Source organism: Lacerta agilis, chromosome 8, assembly GCF_009819535.1.
Source record: "Lacerta agilis isolate rLacAgi1 chromosome 8, rLacAgi1.pri, whole genome shotgun sequence".
In the NCBI taxonomy this organism is placed as follows: domain Eukaryota; kingdom Metazoa; phylum Chordata; class Lepidosauria; order Squamata; family Lacertidae; genus Lacerta; species Lacerta agilis.
In genome coordinates, this window is record NC_046319.1 from 36637716 (window position 1) to 36661159 (window position 23444).

The window sequence follows — 23444 nt, forward strand, 5'->3', positions numbered from 1 at the left end:
CACACAAATAATACCCCAGAGATAATACACACACACACACACACACACACACACACACACACACACACAAAGTGACCAGCCTCTGCCAGGTCCCATCAACTGCAGACCTCAACCCAATCCAAATCCTCTCAGCTGCCCCAGCAGCCTTTGGAACATCTCCCGTTTCCAGCTGTTGAAGAAGGAAACCCCAGCCCACTGAATTCATAACACTGTTTTTCTTGAGCCAAAAAGTGTCAGGCCGACAAAGAGGCCCTGTCCCACACTGTAGCGGCTGCCATGCGCAGCTCAACTTGACAATGACATCACTGGGGAAGGTCAATTTCTCCCTTCAGCTCCATATGAATGGGGAATCTGTCTCCTTGCTCCTGCATCAGCTGTTCATGTCCCAAGCTCTTAAGAGTCCACACAGGGGCAACCTCATCCTGAGAGGTGAGAAAGGCTGAGAGTCCTGGATTGGAGATAGATTCAGAGATGGTCTACACTGCTAAGATCCACAGGATGCTCCCAGGAAGGTGGGAGGGGGCAGCTATCCTGGGATAAGAATCCCCATTTGCACACAAAGATTCCAGTTGTGTGATTTGGCCACACACTCACAAATGGATATCTTAGAGCAGGAATGCAGGAATTTTATTCGTCCAAAACCTCGAGTCATATCCAGTGCCAGTCCTACTCAAAGAAGATGCACTGAACTTAATAAGCATGGCTAACTCAGGTTCATTAATTTAAAAGGGTCTACTATGAGTAAAATTTAGTTGGACACAACACTTTGCTACTGTTCGTATTTCTTTATTACTATGATACTAACAATACATCACCATCAACATAACAAGAATAGCATAAGCCAGAAGTTTTCAACCTTTTTGAGTCCACAGCTCGAATGACCAACTACATTCTTTCTGCCTGTGGGGCTCAGGAGCCCATTTATGTTACCCTTTACCTGCAGAACTGGCAGCCTCTCACTCTTTTTCAAACACCCTCCCTGGTGGAGTGTTCCCTCAGCCTCCTCTCCTCTCCCCTCTCCTTGGGAGTCCTCTAGGCAGCCACAGTTGCCACCCCTGGTCTCTGAGCTGTGCCCCCTGTCCCAAAGAGAAGTGCTTCCTCACACTGCCCCACAGGGGCCTGGGAAGCTCCCCCTGGCCAGCTCCAGAGGCAACATTCACCTGGGGAGCTTGGAGCCAGGGCTGCTGCAACAAACAGCTATGCAAGCCTTAGGGAGGCAGAGACATGAGAGGGCATCCAAGGAGGGAGGGAAGAAAAGTGGGAGAGAGGCCAGTGTTGCCCGCGGCACCCCTGACCATCATTCAAGGAACCCCAGGGTGCCATGGCACACTGGTTGAAAACCACTGGTGTAAGCAAAAGGTGGGTCCCTGCAACCTAATTTACACAGGCAGCAAAATGAGGTGCTCAAATGAACTACACCACTTCAGACTGCTGGTACATATGGCATATACGTCACATTTTGACAGCTCACCTACATTTTTTTTTAAGCCACCTCTCTGCAAGCTGAAAACTAGGGTTTGTCCACACTTGTGTTTACCCCACCACTTTCTCCCAAGAAAATAGACCATTTAGGGCTGAATGGGAACAAACAGCAGTTGGGGTTTCTGCATATTGCCATTTGTTCTGATTTAGTGCTAAAGAGCCGTTTTTCTGTGGGAAAGTGGCACAGCAAAGGCAAAACCACTCAAATCCATGCCTAGAACGCATGGAACGCCCATGCTCGCTAGGCACAGGCACAAACGGAAGTGTGGGGAGCCCTAAGGAAGAACCCAACTGTGCAGGGAGATCTTTTTAAAGGGGGGGCATTCAAAAGTGACATTTCTCACTTGCAATCTCTGGATTATATTTGCATATGTGCAGACAAGGCTGGGGGTGGGGGAGTACAGAGGATGCAAGAGAAAGTGGCAAGAGAAACAAACCTTTGGAAAGAGACAGGAGATGCAATCACTACTACTCATTAGCAGTAAGCAAACTGGGTCAAAATGTCCTGGTCTTGGCAAGCCTTTTAATGCATTTAATTTCTGATTCATCCCCTGGTGTAGGATAGGAAAGGATTGTTATCATGTAAATAAGTGTGCCTCACTTTGTTTTGTGGCATAGCTCTGCATTCTTGCAGAGGCTACTGGTTCTCAACATAACTTGAGCAAAGAGAATACTGTTCAGTTAAGGGAAGGGTGGATAGGAGGTTTGAAATCAGATATATCCTGATTCTATGAGTTCTCTGCATTACCATCACAATCCCATCAAAATTCCTATGAAGTCAGCCCATTGGTCCATCTGTGTACTGCATCCCTAACTTCAGAGGCAGGGTATTTCCCGAGCCCTGCCATTTCTTGTGCTCATTTGAGGACCTTGGACTTTTTGTACACAAAGCAGTTTGATCTTCCATTGAGCTACAATACTCCTAATTTTGTATTTGCATACACACTATCCATTTAAAGCACATTTAGTTACTTAAGGCTGCACAGAACTGTAGTTCTGCGAAAGGTAAATTACTGTTGCCAGGATTCTTTGGTGGCACAGAGAACTGATGAAATTATTCTTGCTGTTATCATCGTATTCCACACCCTAACCTTTATTTCAATATCATTTTGTAGAGTACTAACTACTGTACAGTTCTAACCTTACAGCAACCCTGTTATGTAGTTGGGGGTGCTTCATGCATCCTGGAGATTTCACCCAAGAGCTGGAGAAGCAGAATTCTTTTTTGTCATTGGAATCCACCACAGCGTGAGAGGGCAGGTGAGGGGGTTCCGCTTGGGCTGCTCAGCTTCCCCAGATCCATCTGCAAGGCTGGGTGGCCTAATGTGCTTGATGGGCATGCATGCAATGCCAGAGAACAGAGCAGATGGGCTTTACTGGGCTGTGAAATGCAGCAATTAGGTTGCCTGCCAACAAGCAGAGATCCAGCCACACAGACAGGCTTGGGTCTCCCCACACATACCTTTAGCTTTCCCTTGTATTCTCCCCTCCTTTAATTACTTTGGTTTCCCACAACATATCTACAGAGAGGCAGGAGCTGCACCCCAAGCTTCAAGCCCTTTAGGGACTCTTTTTTTGAAATCAATGCACTACTTGCTGCAAGAGGAGGGCTGCTGCATCAAGGCATCAATAGTGTCTGTGACACTGGAACTTCAGCTCTAGAAATCCTCTAGTTCCTATCCCCTTGACACCATTACTCTGACCATAAATCCAGGTGAGTCATCACATGCATTAACTTGGATCTGAAATGAGCAACTTGAATCTCTAGTGTTAAATGACACCTTTGACCCAACTTCATGTGGGTGGCAGCAGGGAGGATCAGGGGGGAAAGAGGTGACAAAAAGAGAGAAAAGTGGGGCTCACCCACCTTTGTTCTTGCCTCACCCACTTTTGACTTTGGCCCCACCTACTACGAGCTTGCAGGCCCCCCCCCAAACAGATTACTCCAAATGGAATATGGCCCTTGACAGAAAAAGAGGGTGGCCACCCCTAATTTGGATCATATTTTTCAATCTATGCTAAAATCAAAGAACATTTGGATTCTCCTAACTTAACACTTTATCACCTGCTTGTCAAACCTATCACTTTTCTTGACAGGAAGACAATCTCATCAATTTTATCGCAGCTTTGGGTCAGGTTGCTTTCATGCTAGGGTCCTTTAGTGCTGCTGAGGTATTGCTTTTCTACAATTAGCTACAGGCAGAATTAAAATTGTGGTGCCACATGGCATTTAATATAGCTCTGTATTATCTGACATGGCCTGTCCCATAGACAAGGTCCTTCTACAATGTCTATTCGGACATTAAGTCCCATTCAGCAAAGATCCCCTGTAACTTTGATAAGTAGCTTCTCTCTTCTGACTACCAGTACTTCCTATTCGGCAAGGTTTGGATTAATGACTGAATTGCTCCCTAATTAGCCAATTGCTGTTCCCTACAGGGAGGAGATGATGATGATGAATTTCTATACCACTTAATACCTGTATATTAAAAGTATCTTTAAGCAGTGTACAGAAAACTGAAGCAACAACAGACAAAACAAACAAAATATTGTGAAAATACACAGTTACATATAAAATAATACATTAATAAAGTTACTAATATATATCTATTGATATGAATTCATTGTCCTTATGACACACCCTATCTATCGGTCTCACTTATGAGCGCAAATAAACTCTCAGCACACGCACAAAAGTCTGATAATGAGCAGAGTTCCTGGAAACAGCAGACATCACCCTAGTCTTTCTCTTTAGACTTGTTCTTTATGACAGGCTTAAGGTGGTACTTGCTCAAAGTACTTCCTCATGCTGCTCACAGCTGTTTTCCATTCAGCTGCACTCTCCACACCCAGTTCTAGGTACAGCAGGTTTGTTGAGTTTCCCAGGGGATTCAGAGGATGGGGGAAAGGCCACCCTCCACACACAGCTTTCTTCACACTCTGTCCTCTCCTGCTCCTACAACAGGAGAGAGAAGATGATCTCTGCTGCTGTTGCTGCCAATTCTGCCAATGATGGTTCATGGCAGACAGCAGCTGTGGAAGCTCTGGCTCAATGACTTGGGTCTTGGAAGAGTATCAGGAATATAGAGAAAACTCCAGGTCCTAGGGTAAGAAACATCACTCTGTCTGCCTACTCTCGTAAAGAATTGGGCATGGAGGGCTCATCAAAATCATGTCAAAAAACAATTAGTTGAACTCCTTCAGTGATACTCCATCAATTCCCTTAGTCCACAGTGGTGTGGTAGGGAAGCTGTGAATATAAACATCATTAGCCACTGTGTTCACATCAACAAAGAGAGGTGTGCAGGTAAGTATATACCTGCAAAGGAGTACTATTTCACAATTAAAAAATCAAAAAGGAAATAACCTGAGAGGAAACAAGCATTTAGCACACACACAGGAAACAGGACCTTACTACTTTAGTGGCACTTCATCACTAAAACTAGAATCTACAAAGATGAAACTTCTAACTATAGAAACAATAGTAATGAAAACCTCAGTGTTTCTTTGCCAGTCCATACAGCCAGACTGACACTATAATTACATGTTAAGTGAAAAACAATCACCTCAAATCAGTTCTGACAAAACAAGAGAGGACAACAAGAGGTTGCAAGATGTTGCAATGATGTTGCTCAGATTCTCCATAAAAAAATTCAGGAAAGAAATGGAAGGAAGGCAAGTTCAGACTAAATGGCTCTACCATTTGTCAAAAAAGCAGTGAAGTGGTATATATGCTAATATGGTGAATGGAATATTGAACCTTTATTCTAAAGTGTTCATTCTAATTTATAAAACTTCTGCATGGGAAAGAAGCTAATAAGAAGCCATTTCAGAATCTTTGCTTGAAACACTGATCCAAAGTGATACAAAATTTTGAGATATTCATGGAAGTAAAGGATCTCAATGGCTACTACACATGATAGAAGCTATGTTCTGCCTCCACAGTTGGAGGCTGTAGTGCTTCTGAATATCAGCTGCTGGAAATCGCAGGAGGGGAAGTGTTCTTGTGCTCAGATCCTGGTTGCATGTTTCCCATAGGGATCTGGTTGGCACTGTGAGAACTACTAGATGGGCCATTGGCCTGATCCACCAGGGCTCTATTTATGTTCTTATGGAACTTGACTGGCAGAACACAAAACCACAGAAAAGAGTCAAAGTTCACCTGAGCTCAGCTACTTCCTAGGGCCATCCAAAAGATCAACCCTTGCAACCCAGATCACAATATGGCACCAGCAGAAAATTAAATGCACTGCAGAAAACTGTATTTGCAGAGAAACAAGCTCCCAGTTAGAACAGGGATAAGCAACACAATTTGTATGGGCAAAGAAGCTCTCAATCATCCACAATAGCCAACTGAGTGCAGAATTACTTCTCAACCTCCAAGATGTTAACGAGCCAGGCACTGAGCATGAGCAAAATATGAAACTCATCCTCTAAACCAAACTTTGCCAACCTGGCTCCTTATAGATGCTTTGGACAACACCCATGAGCTCTTGCTGGCACGTGCTGGGTGGGACTGATGGGAGTTGTAGTCCAAAACATTTGGAAGGAACCAGGTTAGCAAAGGCTGCTGTAAACCAATTACACTGAGTGCAATTGCATACAGAATGCTTTTTTGTGTACACCGTCCGGGCAAGAGCAAGCTTTTAATGCTATCACATTGCTACTCAATTCTTATTACATGCTGCCCATACAATGGTGTGCTGCACACAGATGACCACCAGTCCAGGATTCCTCTGTCTTTTAAAAGGCCGCTAAACCCAGCCAAGCCTGACACCCACCCCTCTAGGTACCAGCTAAAGAACAGCAAAGCCCTGGCTGCTCTGCAGGAATATCAAGAACACCCAGCTGCAGCAAAGCTGCCACTGTTATCCCCAGATGCTCTCCCCAATGGCTTCCTAGGAGCTTCATAACCTTCATGGCTGCCCTTCCCCAGCTGTTCCACATCGACATATTTGTTCCTGCAGCCGCTCAGGCCTGCAAGCTACCATCAATCACATCCGAGAGCAGAGATGCCTTTAAATGCCACACTAGGTCTCTGCTATGGAGGTTCACATGGACTGTCACTCACCTTGTCCCTCGGCATCAGGCCTGGAAAAGAACAGATGCACACATCTTCACTCTGCCTGCCTCTCCCCCAGGCACACTGTCAACTTTGCAACTACCTGATCTTGTGAATTAACTGCAGCGAATACCAAGGATGACAATGACGCATTCTAGGTTCCAAATACTGATGCCTCTGACCTTATCTATGGTGGGTCACACCAGCAGCATCTTTGGAGGAGGGGGAAAAGAGAGAAAGGGAAAGAAGGAACCTGCATAGAGAGAAGGGAAGGTAAATAAAAACATAAAAGAAAGAAAAAACCTCTCAAATGTAGTCTGCTGTTGTAGGTTGGGATTACAGATAGTTTCTGGGTCTGGCAACTGGGACTTTATCTCAAGAAAGGTAATCTATAACTTAAACAGTCATATACTGCATTATGACCATTTGAAGGGGTGCTCTTGCACTATAGTGCAACAAAAGCAGGACAACATAAACTGGAACGTTTGTTACAGGACTTCAGCAGGAAGCAAAGGGACATGCACTGATTGGAAATGAACCTGTTATGTTGCAGGTGCTAACCCTGTTGAAAGCAGGATTGCATATAACCACCCCAATACTATAATGAGTACAAATTGTCATGAATACCCAATAAAAAAGACATCTGGAGAGGCTCCCTAGGCCTAGGAATGATAATGGAGATAGAATCTCCTTCCTTGCTAACTGTTCCACTCCCCTCCCCAAACAGAGGCTTCTGCCCCCCTAAAAATTTGACGGCACTGCCTGGGAATCTTAAATATGAATTCAGCATTGCAAAAACATGATGCTGACATGGATTTGCCTGAAATATGTTTCCACTGCTGATGTGTTCTCTCTTTCACTTACCATTTCCCTTGACACAGAGGTTGCTGGGGAGCACTCTGTCTAAATGGGCAACCCCATTTCTTTGCTGGGAAAATTATGTAAAAGGAACTTTTGTGCTAAGGATGGCCCATTGTACTAGGAAAGGAGATTAATCTTTACAAAAAGCAGGCTTTGATTCAGGATTTGTTGAGGCGTACTGGCTTTTTAAAAGAAAAGAAAATTTCTACCAAGCAATTGCCCTACTTTTACTCCCAACCCGAACCCTTGAGGTGTGCTTGGAATTTTTAAGTGTTAACAAAGCACAGACACAAAAAAAATTAAAAAGGGGCAAACTTGCAAAAGAAGTGGGAGACTTATTGGTCTTCATGAATCAGTCAATACAGCATTATCCAGTCTTTTGCCCTCTTCCAGACAGAAAAAGGACTTGGGAGCAACCTTTTTAGAGGCACTGTCTGGTTTGTGTGGAACCAAAAGGCTTTTTTACATGATTACAAGAGACAAGAACCATCAAAAGAACATCAGCCAAAAGAAGAGAATAGACTTGCCCAATTAGCTGAAAGAGCCCCGGCTGTCTCCTAAATAAAAACTAGCATCTCCTACAATCCAGCTAGTAAACACAAAGAAAAAATCGTTTTATAAAGAATCTGTCCTGGGGTTTCTGAATATGAGTTGGGGCTGGAAAAACTGCCAGGGACATCAATGGTTTCCTAACTCTATTGTTACACAGCACCTTGCCTCTGCTTGGCCCTTCTATGATGTTTCCCACTATCCCCCAAGCCCTTCATCTTTCACTCACTTCCTTGCGTGAAAGGTACTTGGGAGAGTTGTAAGTTCAGAACTGTGAGTCAGCCGACAGAGCCAAAGTGGAAGTTTTTCCATGTGCCTTTCTTGAAGCAGATGCTCTCCTCACTGCCAAAACAAGCAGGAACTGCTGTTCAGCAGCACTACAGCATGCCAAAGAGAAGAGGAGGGTGGAGAAATTACAGCGCTGTGACACATGACAACCCATTTCCCACCCACCCACTTTTCACATACGCACCCCAAGGGCCAAGAAATGATGCCTGCATTCGATAAGTGGAAAACATTGGGGGCAGAAGACCACCTGAAGTCCTGAACAAACACTCTGGTGGCAAAGTGCCACTGCTTTGCTTAAGTGACATGCTGAGCTCTTATTTCTCTCCCCACCCTCCCTTCCTCCCCACAATCCCTTCCTTCTTGATAACAAATGCTACAGGGAAACAGATGTGAGTGTCTCCTGCTGACATTCATGCGATGACAGGTGTACTCTGCAATACTTCATGTGTGGGTAAAAGACTCCAGCAGCACCTGTTCCCTTTCCTGGTAGAAATATGTATGTTCTGCATATAAGCCCTCCATGAACTCGTGACATTAGCCAGAGCAAGAAAGGAAAGCCCAGTTTAAGAAAAACAGCAAGTGAAAAGGCAGCAGGAAAAGGAACCCAAACATCTTAGCTGCTTCAGGGGCATCAGGAGATACAGAAAGTTCCTGAATGAAGAGGAGCAGGGACTGATTTTCACCACTGGGTCTATTACAGAACACAAAAGCAGCTCACTCCATTCTACAACAGACTTGCAAGTAAACTCCCAGTAAACAAACTCTTTTTCATAGCTCAAATTAGCCTAAATTAGGCTTCTTGATTTCCTATGTTGATTATAACTTGCTACAAGCCAGTAGGAAGGTGGCTTTTTACATGCCTGTACTATAATACTGTTTGGCCAAACTGCAAGAGGCAGTGAAGAGTCGGACACGACTGAACAACAACAACTATAATACTGTTACAAGTTTGAGCGGGGCAAGGTTCCCCTAAAAGTTCTGGATTCAGTAAAGGAGTTAGAATTTAAGAAACCTTATAACTCCTAGCTTTAGTAAGTGTTGGAGTTTAATCAATGGGTTTAGCAGTGCAGTACAAAAATACAGGATGGACTTGTTTTCCTGACTAAGGAATAGCCTGGGGATGGGCCACTATGAAACAACGCTGAGCCCTTAACCCATCAAGAAAGCCATCAACAAGGCAGAAGCCTCTCTGCGGGACACAGAGTTGGGAGACTCCGCCTTGAGCTCTGGGTAATTAGCAAAAGACAATCCCAGAATTGGGAGGGGAAAGTTTCCAGAATTGCTGTGAGTAATGAGGTAAGGGAAAAGGGAAAAGTGTCTATTTTGCAAACTGGAGGTCAGTCATGATGTTTGGAGTCCCTTGGAATCTGAGGCTGCAACAATAATGGGAACAGGGCCCTCTTGGGATACACTCTCTCCATCTGGACACCAATTGTAAATATGTGTAAATAAACCATATATCATAAAGACACCACAGACTCTGCTGTCTCATTGTCCCCAAAGGAAACACAGACTGTGGTAAGTGCACCAGCAACCCCTGGAATCTCACACCATGCATGGAGATTGGGGTGGGGTGTAACAGTCTTGAATTCAAAGGCCTGATTTGAACATAATGCTAAGCTGAAGCCAACAACAAACCATGATTTAACCATGAGTTGCCCCACAGATTACCAAACAAATCATGACCTATGCCATAGGAATATACAAAGCAGCCTTACACAGAGTCAAAACATTCTAGCTCAGTATTGCCTACACTGCCTGGCAGCAGCTGTATGGAATTTTTCCCAATCCTACTTGAATATGGCCCAGGCACTGATGTTTTCTATGGACTCCAACAATACATGGTGTTCCCCCTCAATACGATGAAGCTTATTTCATATCTGTCTAATGAAATGTACAGCCCCAATTCTGGCATTTGAAGCCACCAGCATTTTAAACATTTATTCTCATCAAGCTTTAAATTTTAAAAGGATCACAAAACTTCCAAAAGCAGCACTCTAAAGAAAGTACAACTTGAAGCAGAACCTCTTAAGGTGCATTAAATTATGATTTACTGTATTTTGCCCAACACTTACACACCCTGTTTCCCACGTGATAGAGGAATCACTTTGTAACAGAGCATATATAAGAACTTAAGTGTGCTGTTTTGCTCTACACAGTCCTTGATGACGACTGAAAAGTGACTGCAGGAAAAAATAGCTGCACCTGGATGCGGGAGGATGGTTCTGTGTGCCCAACTATAGGAGCCCCAAATGGAAGAGACAGCACTGTCATCAAACTGCAGCAGAACTGGGAGAGAATAGAGAGCCATCACCAGCTCTGCTGCAAAGCTAGGATCCTCCCTCCATCAATTGTAATATGGTAGCAGCCATTTCACCAGGCTATAACAGAGGAGGGAAGAAAAGGATTGAAACACCACTACATCAACATGGCTGAATGATCAGTAGGTTTTGGCTCCTCCTTTTCTTGACCTTCTCCACCCCAGCTGGGTATTATAAGAATTTGTAACAAAGAACTGGTATCTGAGTTGGTCTATTTTTCCTCCCTCCCAATTCATTTTCCTTTTGTGTTGTGTTCTTTTTAGATTGTAAACTTCACATCTGGAACTGTTTTATTTTTAGTAATCTGCAAACTGCTCTGGTAGGCTTTGGGGACTGAAGAGTTGGATAAAAATTATTTAATTAAATAAGAGGGAAACTGATAAAGCCCTTAGGCCCAAGGAGAAGGAAATTAGAATGTTGCTTCCTTTTCTGACGTTCCTTTAACACAATTAAAGTAAGAATGGAAATTCAGCAGCACATATTTTCTTTCCCCAACATGGAGATGAAGTGATAAGTTTGCCTGCTGGATTCCTGACTGAGGAAATTAGACAAAAGGCTGGAAAAATGTTGGCAATGTTAAAGAAAGAGATTTTGAAAGCTTGGTTTGTTTTCCAGCTGATCTTGCAATTTGCTTTTGTGACTTAATTAGCTATCATTAAGGAATCATGCTGGATTCACACTTAATACGATGTCAAAGTTAAAACAAACCAAGGTTCACAATCCAACAACAAACCATGGTTTCAGAATAAAAATAAAAATAAATAAAAAATTGTCCAGTAGCACCTTAATATAGACCAACTAAGTTTGTTCTGGTATAAGCTTTCGTGTGCATGCACACTTCTTCAGATACACAAAAGCTTATACCAGGACAAACTAAGTTGGTCTATATAAGGTGCTACTGGACAATTATTTATTTATTTTTATTTCGACTGTGTCAGACCAACATGACTACTACCTGAATCTAGAATCATGGTTTCAGAACACAGTTTGTTGGCAGTAAACAAACTATAGTTAAGCTGCTATACAGAATTCAGACCATCAAGCAAGCCATGGTTTTCCGGTGACAGAAAACTCATTCTGAATCGGACCGAACATGGGTTAGAGCTCAACATCGAACCTACCAAGTGGCAATAGCGACAGCGAAAAGGACCTTCTTTGCCACCTCTGTTGCATCTGCAGAAAACAGTAGCAGGAGAATCTTTCAGGTGGTTCGTAATTTAACAGAACCGCCTTCACAACTGGGGCCTGGTGAGGACACCAAGATCTCCTGCAATGATTTTGCTTTTTTTTTTTTGCAAATAAAGTCATTCAGATTTAGAAAGAGGTAGACTCCACTGTAGGAGCAGGGCCAGGGCAACAGAGTGCTAGAGTCCTGTCTAGTCAAGTTGCATGGGATCAATTCCAATCTGTTACCTCTGAGGATGTGGACAAGCTGCTTGGACAAGTGAAACTGACCACCTGTCTCCTTGATCCTTGCCCATTCTGGCTCATAAAAGTGAGCTGGGCTGGGCTGGGTGATGGGCTCCACAGGCTGATGAATGCTTCCCTCTGTGAGGGAGTCTTCCCAGACCCACTTAAAGAAGCGGTTATTAAACCACTTTTTAAAAAATCATCTTTGGACCTGGCCACTATGGCCAACTATTGCCCAGTCTCAAATCTTCCATTCTTGGGCAAGGTGACTGAGCATGTGATCACTGAACAGCTCCAGGCATGCCTGGAGAATATGAACCATTTGGATCCCTTCCAATCAGGATTCAGGCCTCATCATAGGACTGAAACTGCCCTGGTCATGCTGGTTGGTGATCTCTGGCGGGCTAGGGACAGAGGTGAAAGCTGTTTCCTAGTTCTGCTGGATAACTCAGCGGCTTTTGATACCATAGACTATTATGGACCGTCTAGGAGAGTTGGAAGCTGGGGGCACTGTTATGCAGTGGTTCTGCTCCTTCCTCCTATGCCATGTCCAGAAAGTGGTGTTGGGGAATGAGTGTTTGGACCCCTGGGCTCTCACTTGTGGGATGCCTCAGGGCTCTGTCCTCTCCCCCATGCTTTTCAACATCTATATGAAGCTGTTGGAAGAGATTATCTGAGGGTTTGAGCTGGGTGTTCACCAGTATGAGGATGATACCCAGTTCCATCTCTTGTTTAAATCAGAAACAGTGAAGGCAGTGAATGTCCTGTGTGAGTGTCTGGAGGCGGTTGGATGGCGGCTAATGGATTGAGGTTAAATCCTGACAAGACAGAAGTAATGTTTTGGGGGGACAGGGCGGGTGGGTGTGGGGGACTCCCTGGTCCTGAATGGGGTAACTGTGCCCTGAAGGACCAGGTGTGCAGCCTGGGAGTCATTTTGAACTCACAGCTGTCCATGGAGGTGCATGTCAATTCTGCGTCCAGGGCAGCTGTCTACCAGCTCCATCTGGTATGCCAGCTGAGACCCTACCTGCCTGCAGACTGTCTCGTTGGGGTGGTACATACTCTTGTTATCTCCCGCTTGGACTACAGCAATGTGCTCTACGTGGGGCTACCTTTGAAGGTGACTTGAAAACTACAACTAATACAGAATAAGGCAGCTAAGCTAGTGACTGGGAGCAGCTGCCGGGACCATGTAACACCAGTCCTAAAGGATCTTCACTGGCTCCCAGCACAATTCAAAGTGTTGGTGCTGACCTTTAAAGCTCTAAACAGTCTTGGTCCATTACACATGGAGTGTCTCCATTGCTCAGCCCAGACACTGAGGTTCTCCTGCAAGCATCTTCTGGCAGTACCCTCACTATGAGAAGTGAAGTTATAGGGAACCAGGCAGAGGGCCTTCTCGGCAGTGGCACCCTCCCTGTGCAATGCGCTCCCATCAGATGTCAAGGAGATGAAGAACTACACAACTTTTAGAAGATATCTGAAAGCAGCCCTGTAACAGGAAGTCTGTAATGTTTGAGGTTTCACTATGTTTTTATATGTGCTGTAAGCCACCCAAAGTGGCTAGGGAAACCCAGCCAGATGAGTGGGGTATGAGTAATAATAATAATAATAATAATAATACCAGGCCAGTGTTTCTCAAACTTGGCAGGCCAATCCCATTTTCAGACTGAGGCTGATAATCAGCTACCTGCACAAAGCCAGGTGGCAAACACATGTAACTCAAATTTAAGTTTATGAGGCAACACTGACTCAAATGTAAAAACAAAAAACACGTAAGGGTTGTATCCAATGTTAGTTTTACTCAGAGTAGACCCAGTCAAATGAATAGGAATGACTAATTTAGGTTTATACATTTCAATGGTTCTACTCTAAGTATAACTTAGCTGATACTACCCTTAGTTCTTTGTCTTACCCAGGGTATAGATTAGGTACCTAACCCATGTAAAGGAACTGCAAAACTCACTAAAGTAAAATCTTCTTACATGGCGCAGGACAACGTATTGGGCATATCTACATTGTTTTCATCAGTTTGTCATAGTTTCTCCCAAAGAATCTGAAATGGGAACTGTAATTAGGGGAAGACACTGAGAATTTGCCCCCTGCATAATAGAGTCCCTAAAGTTCAGGAGTGGGGTTCCCAAAGTGGGGAATGCATTAAATCAGTTTAAGCCTGCAGCACAGATTTGCCCAGGACTTTCTGTAGCTTCACTTTCAGCTTCTCTACACTAATGGTAACACAGGAAGCTGCCCTATACAAAATCAGGCCATTGGTCCATCTTGTTCAGTATTGCCTGCACAGATTGGAAGCGGCTCTCCAGGATTTCAGATTGGTGACATTCCCAGCCCTATCTGGAGGTATCAGGGATTGAACCTGGCACCGTCTACATGCAAAACAGATGCTTTGCCACTGAGCTATAGCCCCATTTTGCTGCAGTTATGAGGGACTGTTTCCAGAGGATTCCTATGCAGCACACGTCAATCACATTTGTTTCTCTGTCTCAGCCTCCTCAAGTCAGGCAGTGTGTGCTGATCCTGTGACTCCTTCAGCAGCTGCCCCAGCAAATTGAAAGAGAAATGCTTGCAAATGCTAGAAGCTTGCCAAGCATAAAGGAACAGCCTAGTAGATTCCTAGGCCACACCAGACAGAAGAGAACTCTTAGTATAAAGCACCTACAGCAAGCAAGGCTACTACTGTGAGCAGAACATAGGAAGCTGCCTTTCCCCAGGTCAGATTTTCTGCCCAACTGACCGAGCGTTATCTGCTCTGACTGACAGTGACTGTCCAGGATCTCAGGCAGAGGAAGGTCTGCTCTTTTTACTGGCAACTGACTCTAGTACCTTTGGCATGCAGCATATTGTGGTCCGTCCCCAAAAAGTCCTACCTCTAAGGTGGAGAGCCAATAGGTGTTTGTTGACTCCACTCCCAGCAACACCAGCTGGCATGGCCAACAGTTGGTGATTACTAGAGTTGTAGTATGACAATGTCTGGTGACACACACATTCCCTATCTGGGCTGTATACAACATGAGACTCATATATCTTCAAGCAGGCATAGGAAAACGTTTTGGCCCAGTGGGTCAGAGCTTTATCTCCTCCAACCCCCACAGGCCAACTTTGACAAGTGGCCACCCCCCTGTTAGTCATCTGATGTCATGATAACTCTTTGCAGGGGTCATGATTACTCTCTACAGAGAACAAACTGGAGAAACAGCACCAAGCAAGACTGAACTCTCCGCTCATCAGCAAGGGAACTGACATTTGCAGCCAAACTGAGCAGGGTTTAAACCCCACCACCACCACACACACGTTCATCAGCTGATAAGTGGGGGTTAAACCCTGCTGCTTTGGCTGTGCATGCCAGCTCCCTGTGGGAAACTGGTGGGTGCAGCCAACAGAGAACTGAACTCTGCTGACATCACTCACACATCCAAGTTGCATCAGCTGATTGGCACATGGGCAGGGTTTCAAGGTAAATGGTCTTAAGGGCCAAATTAGACCCCCTGATGACTGTCTCGCCTCATAGCAGCTCCCATGCTGGCTTTGCTTGTTTACCCAGATATGTAAGGCTAACAAGCATTTTAATAGGTAATTTTCGTGTGTGTGTGTGTGTGTGTGTGTTGTATGTATAGTTGGATTTTTTTAGGTCAACTTGTTTTAACTTCTGACTTTTATTGAACATTTGAATGCATACTTAAGGTTCTGTGTGAACAGTTTTGGCAATTAAGTGATATACAAATTTTACAACAAAAATTATCTACCCCTGCTCCTCCTACTCTGAAAAGTGAGAACTGTCACAACCAGGATTAGAGTCTTCACATCCATTGTTTCAAGGCTGCAAAGCAAACTTCCTCACAAGATATATATGGATTTCCTCACCCTGCCCAATGTAATCTTTTAAGCATTCAGGAGGGTGTTGCAAAGCATAGGTTTTCCACCTGGCTGTTTGTTTTGCTGACTAGTTTGTCAGTTTCCCTGTTGGATAGCAGCTTTACTTTCATATTTTAATTGCACTGTATGAGGAAGTACTTTATGTCCTTTGGAGCAGAAATAGTAAGACACAGTAGTCTCTCCAAAACAACATCTCCTTTGGGGGAGCTTGACCAACAAACAACCCCAGTTGGTCAGTCTCTGAAATAAAATCCAGCAAGGTGCTCAGTCAAAGCAACCCTAGCAATGGCAAAACAAGAAACAGAGCAATAGTTTAGATAAAAAGCTCTTTTTGCCTGAACACCACTAAGCATTCAAACACTTACAAAACACACCAGCTAGATACAGAGTACAGATACATTCCCATTTCACAGATATCTGTACTGTATTGAGTTTGCGGCAGTGATGCATCTGACAGCAACTGTTTGAGCCAGAGTGCTGGCATGGAACATTCCAATTACTTGGGGAACAAAGCAACAAAAGGTTCACAGTCCAACTTCTGGGATAAAAGAGATAGTTGTCTGTTTGACTGGGATTGAAGCCCCATACAGTACTTAGGGAAGGAGGAGCTGTGGGGGGGGGGACTGGCTCAGGCCTAGATGGCTGACTGGGAGGAGGTCCTAGAAGCAGAGATGACTGGTGATCACAAGGACTGGTAAAACAGAATGCAAGGGAGATCAAAAGTTAGCCGAACCAGAGCCCAGGACAGCCAGAACTAACTAATTCCAGTTTTGTCTCCAACCTCCTCCCTGCTGACTTCTACAAGGGCAGTCTAGATCAGCCTTCCCCAACTTGAGGCCCTTCATATTTTTGGACTACAACTCCCATTTCCCCAGCCAGTGCACAAGGTTGGGGAACACTAGTCTAGTTCCTGAAAGGGTTCCTACATCTTGCACAAAAGGGAGAATTCTGACAGTCATTACATCTACCATCACTACAGCACTTGTAAGCTGTCAATTCTTAAGGAAGTAGTAAGCATAAAGAAAAGACAGAGCAGGGTACTGAACTTCACATATACTGTACTGATTTGAAGCAACCACAGGCTTTGCTTAAGTATGGAGCTGCAAAGTTCCCCAGAGCTGATTTGAACAACCATGCTAAACACCAATGCTTGTTCAAAAGAGGACTGCTAGCCCCACCGTCTCAAGACAAAATGATTTTCAGACAAACAAAAGAATTTGGGTATAAATGTCTCAAAACAGCCTATCTCCTCCCAGTACTGAATGTGAAGGGGACAATACTACAACAGCCTCTGTACAGTGGGGTTGACTCAAATGGTGAGCCCAGGGTTAGGAAGGCAGCTCAAATATTAGATCACATTTTATTACAGTCCTGCAATGTCGTTCGTTAAGGCCTGTCGTGAGTTTATTATCAGCAGCTGTCCTCTCTAGCCAAGGGGATGGAAGCTTAGATGAAAAGCAAACAGCCCTCTGGAAGGCTTCTTAAGTCATAGGAGCATGAAAATCTCTCCCCTCCACTTACACAGCTGACTTTCAGATTAAAAAGACACATTCCCACAGGGAGGGAAAGAAGCCAATCAGCTTGGAAACACCTCCTTCAAGGATCCTGGGGCTTCCGTTTTTCCATTTGCTGGCAGAATGGGAGTTCCTATTTTAGGGAGAATGCTTGTTTGGGCTCTCTCAAAAGCTTGGCTCTGAGGCCAATAAATATGTCACCATTGATAGTGCAATCCTTTAAGGTACCACAAGCAAGCACTAAATAGCATTCAGGCCACTTCATCTGCCTTGACTTGGAAATCAACACTCTAAAAGTGGTTTAAGCTGAACAACTGCGATTGTTGCTAAAGCAATGCTACTGATGCCATATTTCAGAAATCTGGTTACAGAAACACTCTTGAAATCAGCTTCACCCATTATCAAGTTTCCTCCCCCCACCCTCATAAATTCTGCTTTCACTTTCTTTAGTTTGGGATTAATGTGTTAGTGCAAACTATCTCTCCCATGAGGAGATAATGTATTTCATTGCATTTATATCCTGCATTTCTCTCATGATGGCACTCAAGGTGACAGACATAAAGTTCCCAGTCTCCCGCTTGGACCTAGATCTTGTTAGCTTCATCAAGGTTGCTGAATCACATACCTTCTCCCTCTGCCCTGGGAGCTAGATAGGAGAGTCTGATATGTGGGGATCACTCTCACACATCTTACCAGGTAGTCAACAAAAGACTTCCTCCATGGCAAATTTTCCTAAACATACACAAATAGGAAGTGTGATTTATCCATGTGTTCTCTTCCCTGTCCCCCTTGCAACGTGCAAAACCACAGAAATGACAGAGGCTATTCCTGCAGGAAGTCACTGCCACATGCTGGTCTACTTGCATGCAATGGGGAGAGGTTGCATTATAGTCAAAGATGACCACACACTCATGAAGATTTTGAATGCCAAGAGATAAGACTATGCATGAAGGGAATACTGTACCTCCAATCAGAAAAGGAAATTTCTATGGTGTGTTTAAGGAAAGGAAGGAAACTTGTTATTGCATTGAAATGACAGGTCTTTGCCACACTGGAACACACTGAGCAACTGCTACGTAAGAGCGCATCAAAATTTCTTTCTCTCTCTCCCATATTCAATGAGAAGTGCATTTGCACGTCAGCCCTGGTCTTCTGCATACTCCTGTATGAAGGCAAGTTTCACTTTTTGGCTTAAAAGGGACTGCAAATTGCTCACCCCACACACAAAACCCTACCACATAATTTGCCACATTTTCAACAACATGCAGCTGATATGGCAGACATTTAGCAAGCGAAGCTTTTCCTGGCATGCAGACAAAACAGAAAAACTTCATTTGCTGGATCTGTGCATGTTACGCTGGTGTTAAAGAGGCACAGGGGCAGGCCAATAAGAATAAGAATGGTCTCTTCCCACAGCCCCGGACCCTGTGATCATCACCCGAGGTCCTTAGTGTGCCTCCTCCACAAGAGGTCAGGAGGGTGGCAGCATGAGAATGGGCCTTTTCTGTGGTGGCTCCCTGCTTGTAGAATGCTCACCATGGGAGGGTTGCCTGGCACATTTGTTCCATATCTTTAGGCACCAGGCAAAAACATTCCTGTTTTCTCAGGCCTTTAGCTAATTAAACAATCTATGATCTTTTAATTATTGTTTTTGTTACTATGTCATGTATTTTCTTGTTTTTATATGGTAAACCACCCTGTGATCCTCGGATTAAGGACGGTATAGAAATATATCTGCTGGCATTCCTGGTTGCTCACAGGTTCATTTGGAAGCCTGACTCCCATTACTTTCCCACCTTCCACACTGAATTGACTGGCAGGACCCCCCCCCCCTTACCCATAATGCTTTGAAATCTGCTGCTAGACAAGCATCGGGACATCTGCACACTGTGGAGCTGAACTGCACACCTGGAAGACTAAGCAACTAGAGAAATGTAAATAGCTAGTATATAAAATAAAAAGCACTATAATCAGCTTTCTAACAGCCACTCAGCCACCTGAGGACCTGCCTTCAGGCAACTAGGCAAGTATGATTTACAAATGTTTTCTTGTTAAGCCACAAATTCTTAGCATAAGTGACAGAACTGGACAAGAACATTTAAATGTTGAGCAAAACAGCCATGGAGGAGAGGGAACGGCTTTTAGTCCATTTGGTGGACTATTAACTTCTGTAGATTCACTTGCAAGGCTTTACTTTTAAGGCACCTAAACCACAAGTGGGCATGGAAGTGCCCTCCAGAAAGTCCTGTGCACTGCTAATTAGTTTATTGTGACATGGAACTCTGCATTGCGCTGCCACAGCCTACCATGACTCTGCTTCTGGGATTCTTTCCAACCATTGTACCTATATTCTGAAGATACAAGAATTAGCACTGTGGGGGAGACGGTACCTGATATGCCCATTAACAGAAAAACACCTCAGGAAAAAAGCACTCTGCATCATAGTTGGAAAACTGTGGAGTTCTCTTAAGGCTCTAAAAAGCTAATGTTGAAGCTAATCCCTAATAGGATTTTGTAGCAGGAGTAGAACAGCACCATTAGAATTCTTGTTAGCTTCTGGTCTTGAGTGAGTCACCTAAAAGAAAGCCTTCCAGCAGCCAGTGCTTGCTTAAAAAAAGGAGACATGCTTACAGTTCTCCCACGCACCTTGACAGAGATCCATGGTGGGGTTTTTTAGAGTCATGAGGTCAATGACTCTGGAGCGGCTGGTTTGCTAGAAAGCAACAGTTTGGCACCTGTCTCCAGCCAAAGCTCGCAGAAGAGCAACAGCAGATAATTCCAGTTCCACTGGAAGGTCAACCAGGCAGCTTACCTTTTGGAGAGAAGCTGGTGCCATTGCAGGTGCAGCAAAGAGATCTCTGGACACTGTGTTTTTGCCAGCCAGCACCAGTACGGAACACTCAGCGCATGCTCCGATGGTCAGCTGTTTACCGTCATCCACCAGCAAGCTGCTAGGCACCCGTAAAGAGCACAGGAACACCGGCAGCCTGGCAACTTGCACCGCTTTTAATCCAAGGCATCGTTTCTTCTCTTGCCTGCAGAAGAAGCAGACAAAAGTCTCCACTTTGTACTGCCTGGACCAGGCGCTGCTTGAATGAGGGGAATGGCTGCTTTCATGCTGCATCCACTGCCCCAAGAGATCATGGTAACAGAGCACACATGTGGCCACTATTCCAGTTGAATCGACAGGCCTAGCCCGAGGAGCTGGTGGGTAAACTGTGAGGAATGGGAAGAATGGCTCCTTCTCACCAAAGCGGCCTGGAGGGTTGACACTGATGTGAAATTCCCTCCCTGCTCCCAGTTCAGCTCCACAGATGTAGCAAATGGACACCAAGCCCACTTTGGCCAAACTAGGATGCCGGGCAATGCTATTGGACTCCCCAGCTGAAAAGACCTGGTGATACCTGCCCAGGAAGCTCTGCACCGAAGTGATGAACTCCTCATTGTGGCAAGCCCGGTACATGGCCCATAGGTCCTGCAGCACACCATAACATTTCCGACAGCTATGAACCTCCCAGTGCTTGTTGAGACCTTTGGCATTGGGAGGGCAAGGAAGGAGGCTGAGGAAGGGGAAGTGCATGGTTGTTTTGGCATTGCCATTGGTGATTTTGGCAGAGACTGACCGGCCATCCTTGGTGCAATCCTCCCCACAGAGGTAACATGCTTCCTGGAGAAGCTGCAGGGGTCCAGGCAGTGCCTCCTCTCTTGGAAGAGTCTCCCTCTTAGCCTTGGGGGCTACAGCGTTCAAAGGTACTACATAGAGCCGCTGCAGGACAGGCACGTTGGCCAACTCAAAGCTTTGCCACTGCTGCATGAGGGAAGAGAAGCAGCAAGAACACACTAAGGTGCTACCAGCGGTGCTGATGGGTAAAGCCCCCGGAGGAGGGCTGTGCAACCACAGGAAGGGGAAGAAAGGCGCCTTAGAGGCTTTCTCCTGCTTCTGCACGTGAATCCTGTGCTGGGAAGTAGACGTCAAGAGGGAGCCGCAAACGAAGCAGACGACTTCTCCTACCGATGGCGGCTCTGCCCCCCAGAGAGGTCTGGGCGCTAGGAGGGCGCTGCCATTCTCTTTTTGCTCCTCGTCGCTGGTGATATTGATCTCGCTCTCCTCGGAGGAGCAGTAACTGGAAAACTCTCGGCCACCTTCCCCAGGGGGTCGCTTGCCCACCAACCCGTCGCCTCTTCCCGCTGTATGGAAGGCCCCCGGTGCGCTCCCGCCGCTGCCCCCTGGCGCGCCATGAGCAGCTCTCCAAATCGGCGCCTCTGCTCCCCAGAGTCTTGCCCGCCGCTGCCTCTTCCTCCGAGGCTTCTCTGACGGTGGCAGCCCGTTCCCCGGGCGCAAGGGGGCCGCCGCCATCGCTGCCTCCTCTGGAGGTGGCGGCGGCGGCTGGTTCCACTCGCGGTAACTGGCGCGGCTCCCCATGTGCGCGCTTGGCACCGCGCGCTCTTTGACGCGCCAGTAACTCGGACTGCCTTTGGCGCCGCTGTTCCGGCTGGGGGAACGCAGGTCAGGCTCCGAGAGGTTACCGGCGTCAGAGAGAGAGGAAAGCTCAGAGTCTTCGCCGCCGGCGCCGCAACCTTCTTCCTCCTCGTCGTCGGCCGGCTGGCTCCGACCGCTGCTGCTACTAGGACGCCGCTCGTCGTCGGCGCCCAGCACGTAGGAGAGGTTCCACTCTTGGGGGCCCCTGCGCAGCCCGCCGGGCCCCCCCGCCGGCCCGTCGCACTGGTAGGGCCGCTTCAGCCAATACATGCGCTTCTCCACCGGCGTGCGCGTCCTCTCGAAGGAGTCCCACTGCTCCGCCAGAAAGCAGCGGCAGACGGCGCACACCACAGCGCAGCCCTCCGGAGTCACCTCCTGCGCCCCGGGCGCCGGCTCCTGGTGCTGCAGGAAAGGGAAAAAAGGCTGGTTGTCGCGGGGGTACTTCACTTGCAGCTTCAGCTCCTTGCCCCGGCTGATCCCGCCGCCGCAGATGAAGCAGCAGAGCGCCGCGTCGGAGGAGGCGGAGGCAGCCGCCGCCAACGCCGCCGGGGAATCGGCACGACAGCAGCTGCCACTCGCCGCTGCTCCTGCACGCTCGTCCCCGGACGCGATCGCGGCCATCAAGCGCTGCTTGCGCGAGATCGGCGCCTCCTTCTCCGGATAATCGCTCATTTTGCCCTCGGGTAGTCCCCGCCCGGGCGGGAGCGGCGGCTGCGGGAGGCTCCCCAGGGCTGATCGCTCATCCTGGAGGCGCCGGGTGGCCGGACACGCTCTGGGAGGGAGACGGGCTGCCGGAGTTGGCTGCGATTAGTTGGTTCCCATCTGCAGACTTGCTGCTGCTGCTGCTGCCGCCGCCGTCACTTTAGGAATGGGTGGGAAGGGACTGGGATCCGGGCTGCTGCTGGCGGAGGGGGGTTGTTTTTTGGCGTGGGGCGCTCCTGCGGGCAAAGGCTGGAGACGGTTGCCAGCCGCGTCCCGCTCCAGAGCTAACTTCGGCCGGGTGGAGGAGCAGCAGCCGCCTCTTGTGCAAAGTTTGGCTGCGAACTCGGCAGCGCCATCTCCCTCCCTCCCTGGAGGTGGGTCTCCTCCGCGCCACCAGCAGCGGCGGCTTCCACAATAAACCAGCCCCCTCGCCTGTCTCTCCCCCACCCCGCGCGCCAAAATCTGCATTGGGGGGAGGAGGGAGGGAGGGCTTCTTCTCCCTCCTTGCTCAGGCTCGCGGCCAACGATCACACAAGGAAAGCCCCGCTTCGGAGGAGCTTCGCGGCCGTCGCCTGCCCAGCGTCACAAGACCTTTCAGAAGCCGAAAGACTATAAAGAGGTTCTTGCGGCTGTAGAAAGATTCTTGTTTGCATTTGGACCTGCAACATTGAAGTTCCAGTTCTCACGAGAGACTTGGAGTGGTTTGTTGGACTGTACAGCTGCTTCAGCCTCTGCTTTTCTCATCTGTCAAATGGGAGCAAATACTAGTTACCTCTTAAGTTATTTCTATTACACATTAATAATATTTGTGTTCATGATGCTATGATCCCACTTTCAATACCATTTGAGCCTGCAAAATTTTTGGGGTGGCCACACAGCTTCAT

The 23444-nt window shown here is 46.6% G+C and overlaps 1 protein-coding gene across 2 annotated transcripts in view; it reads right to left on the bottom strand.

The window, feature by feature from the left end:
• Positions 1 to 23161, bottom strand: part of GSE1 (Gse1 coiled-coil protein) — a 385949-nt gene extending 362788 nt beyond the window's left edge. The window contains exon 1 of one of the 2 annotated variants that reach the window (XM_033156928.1): positions 20191 to 23161. In XM_033156928.1, coding sequence (XP_033012819.1) covers positions 20191 to 22530 — 2340 coding nt within the window. In that variant the 5' untranslated portion in view covers positions 22531 to 23161. The remainder of the gene's footprint in view (positions 1 to 20190) is intronic. The other variant, XM_033156929.1, reaches the window with a different exon arrangement.
• Between the last annotated feature and the right edge of the window lie 283 nt (positions 23162 to 23444).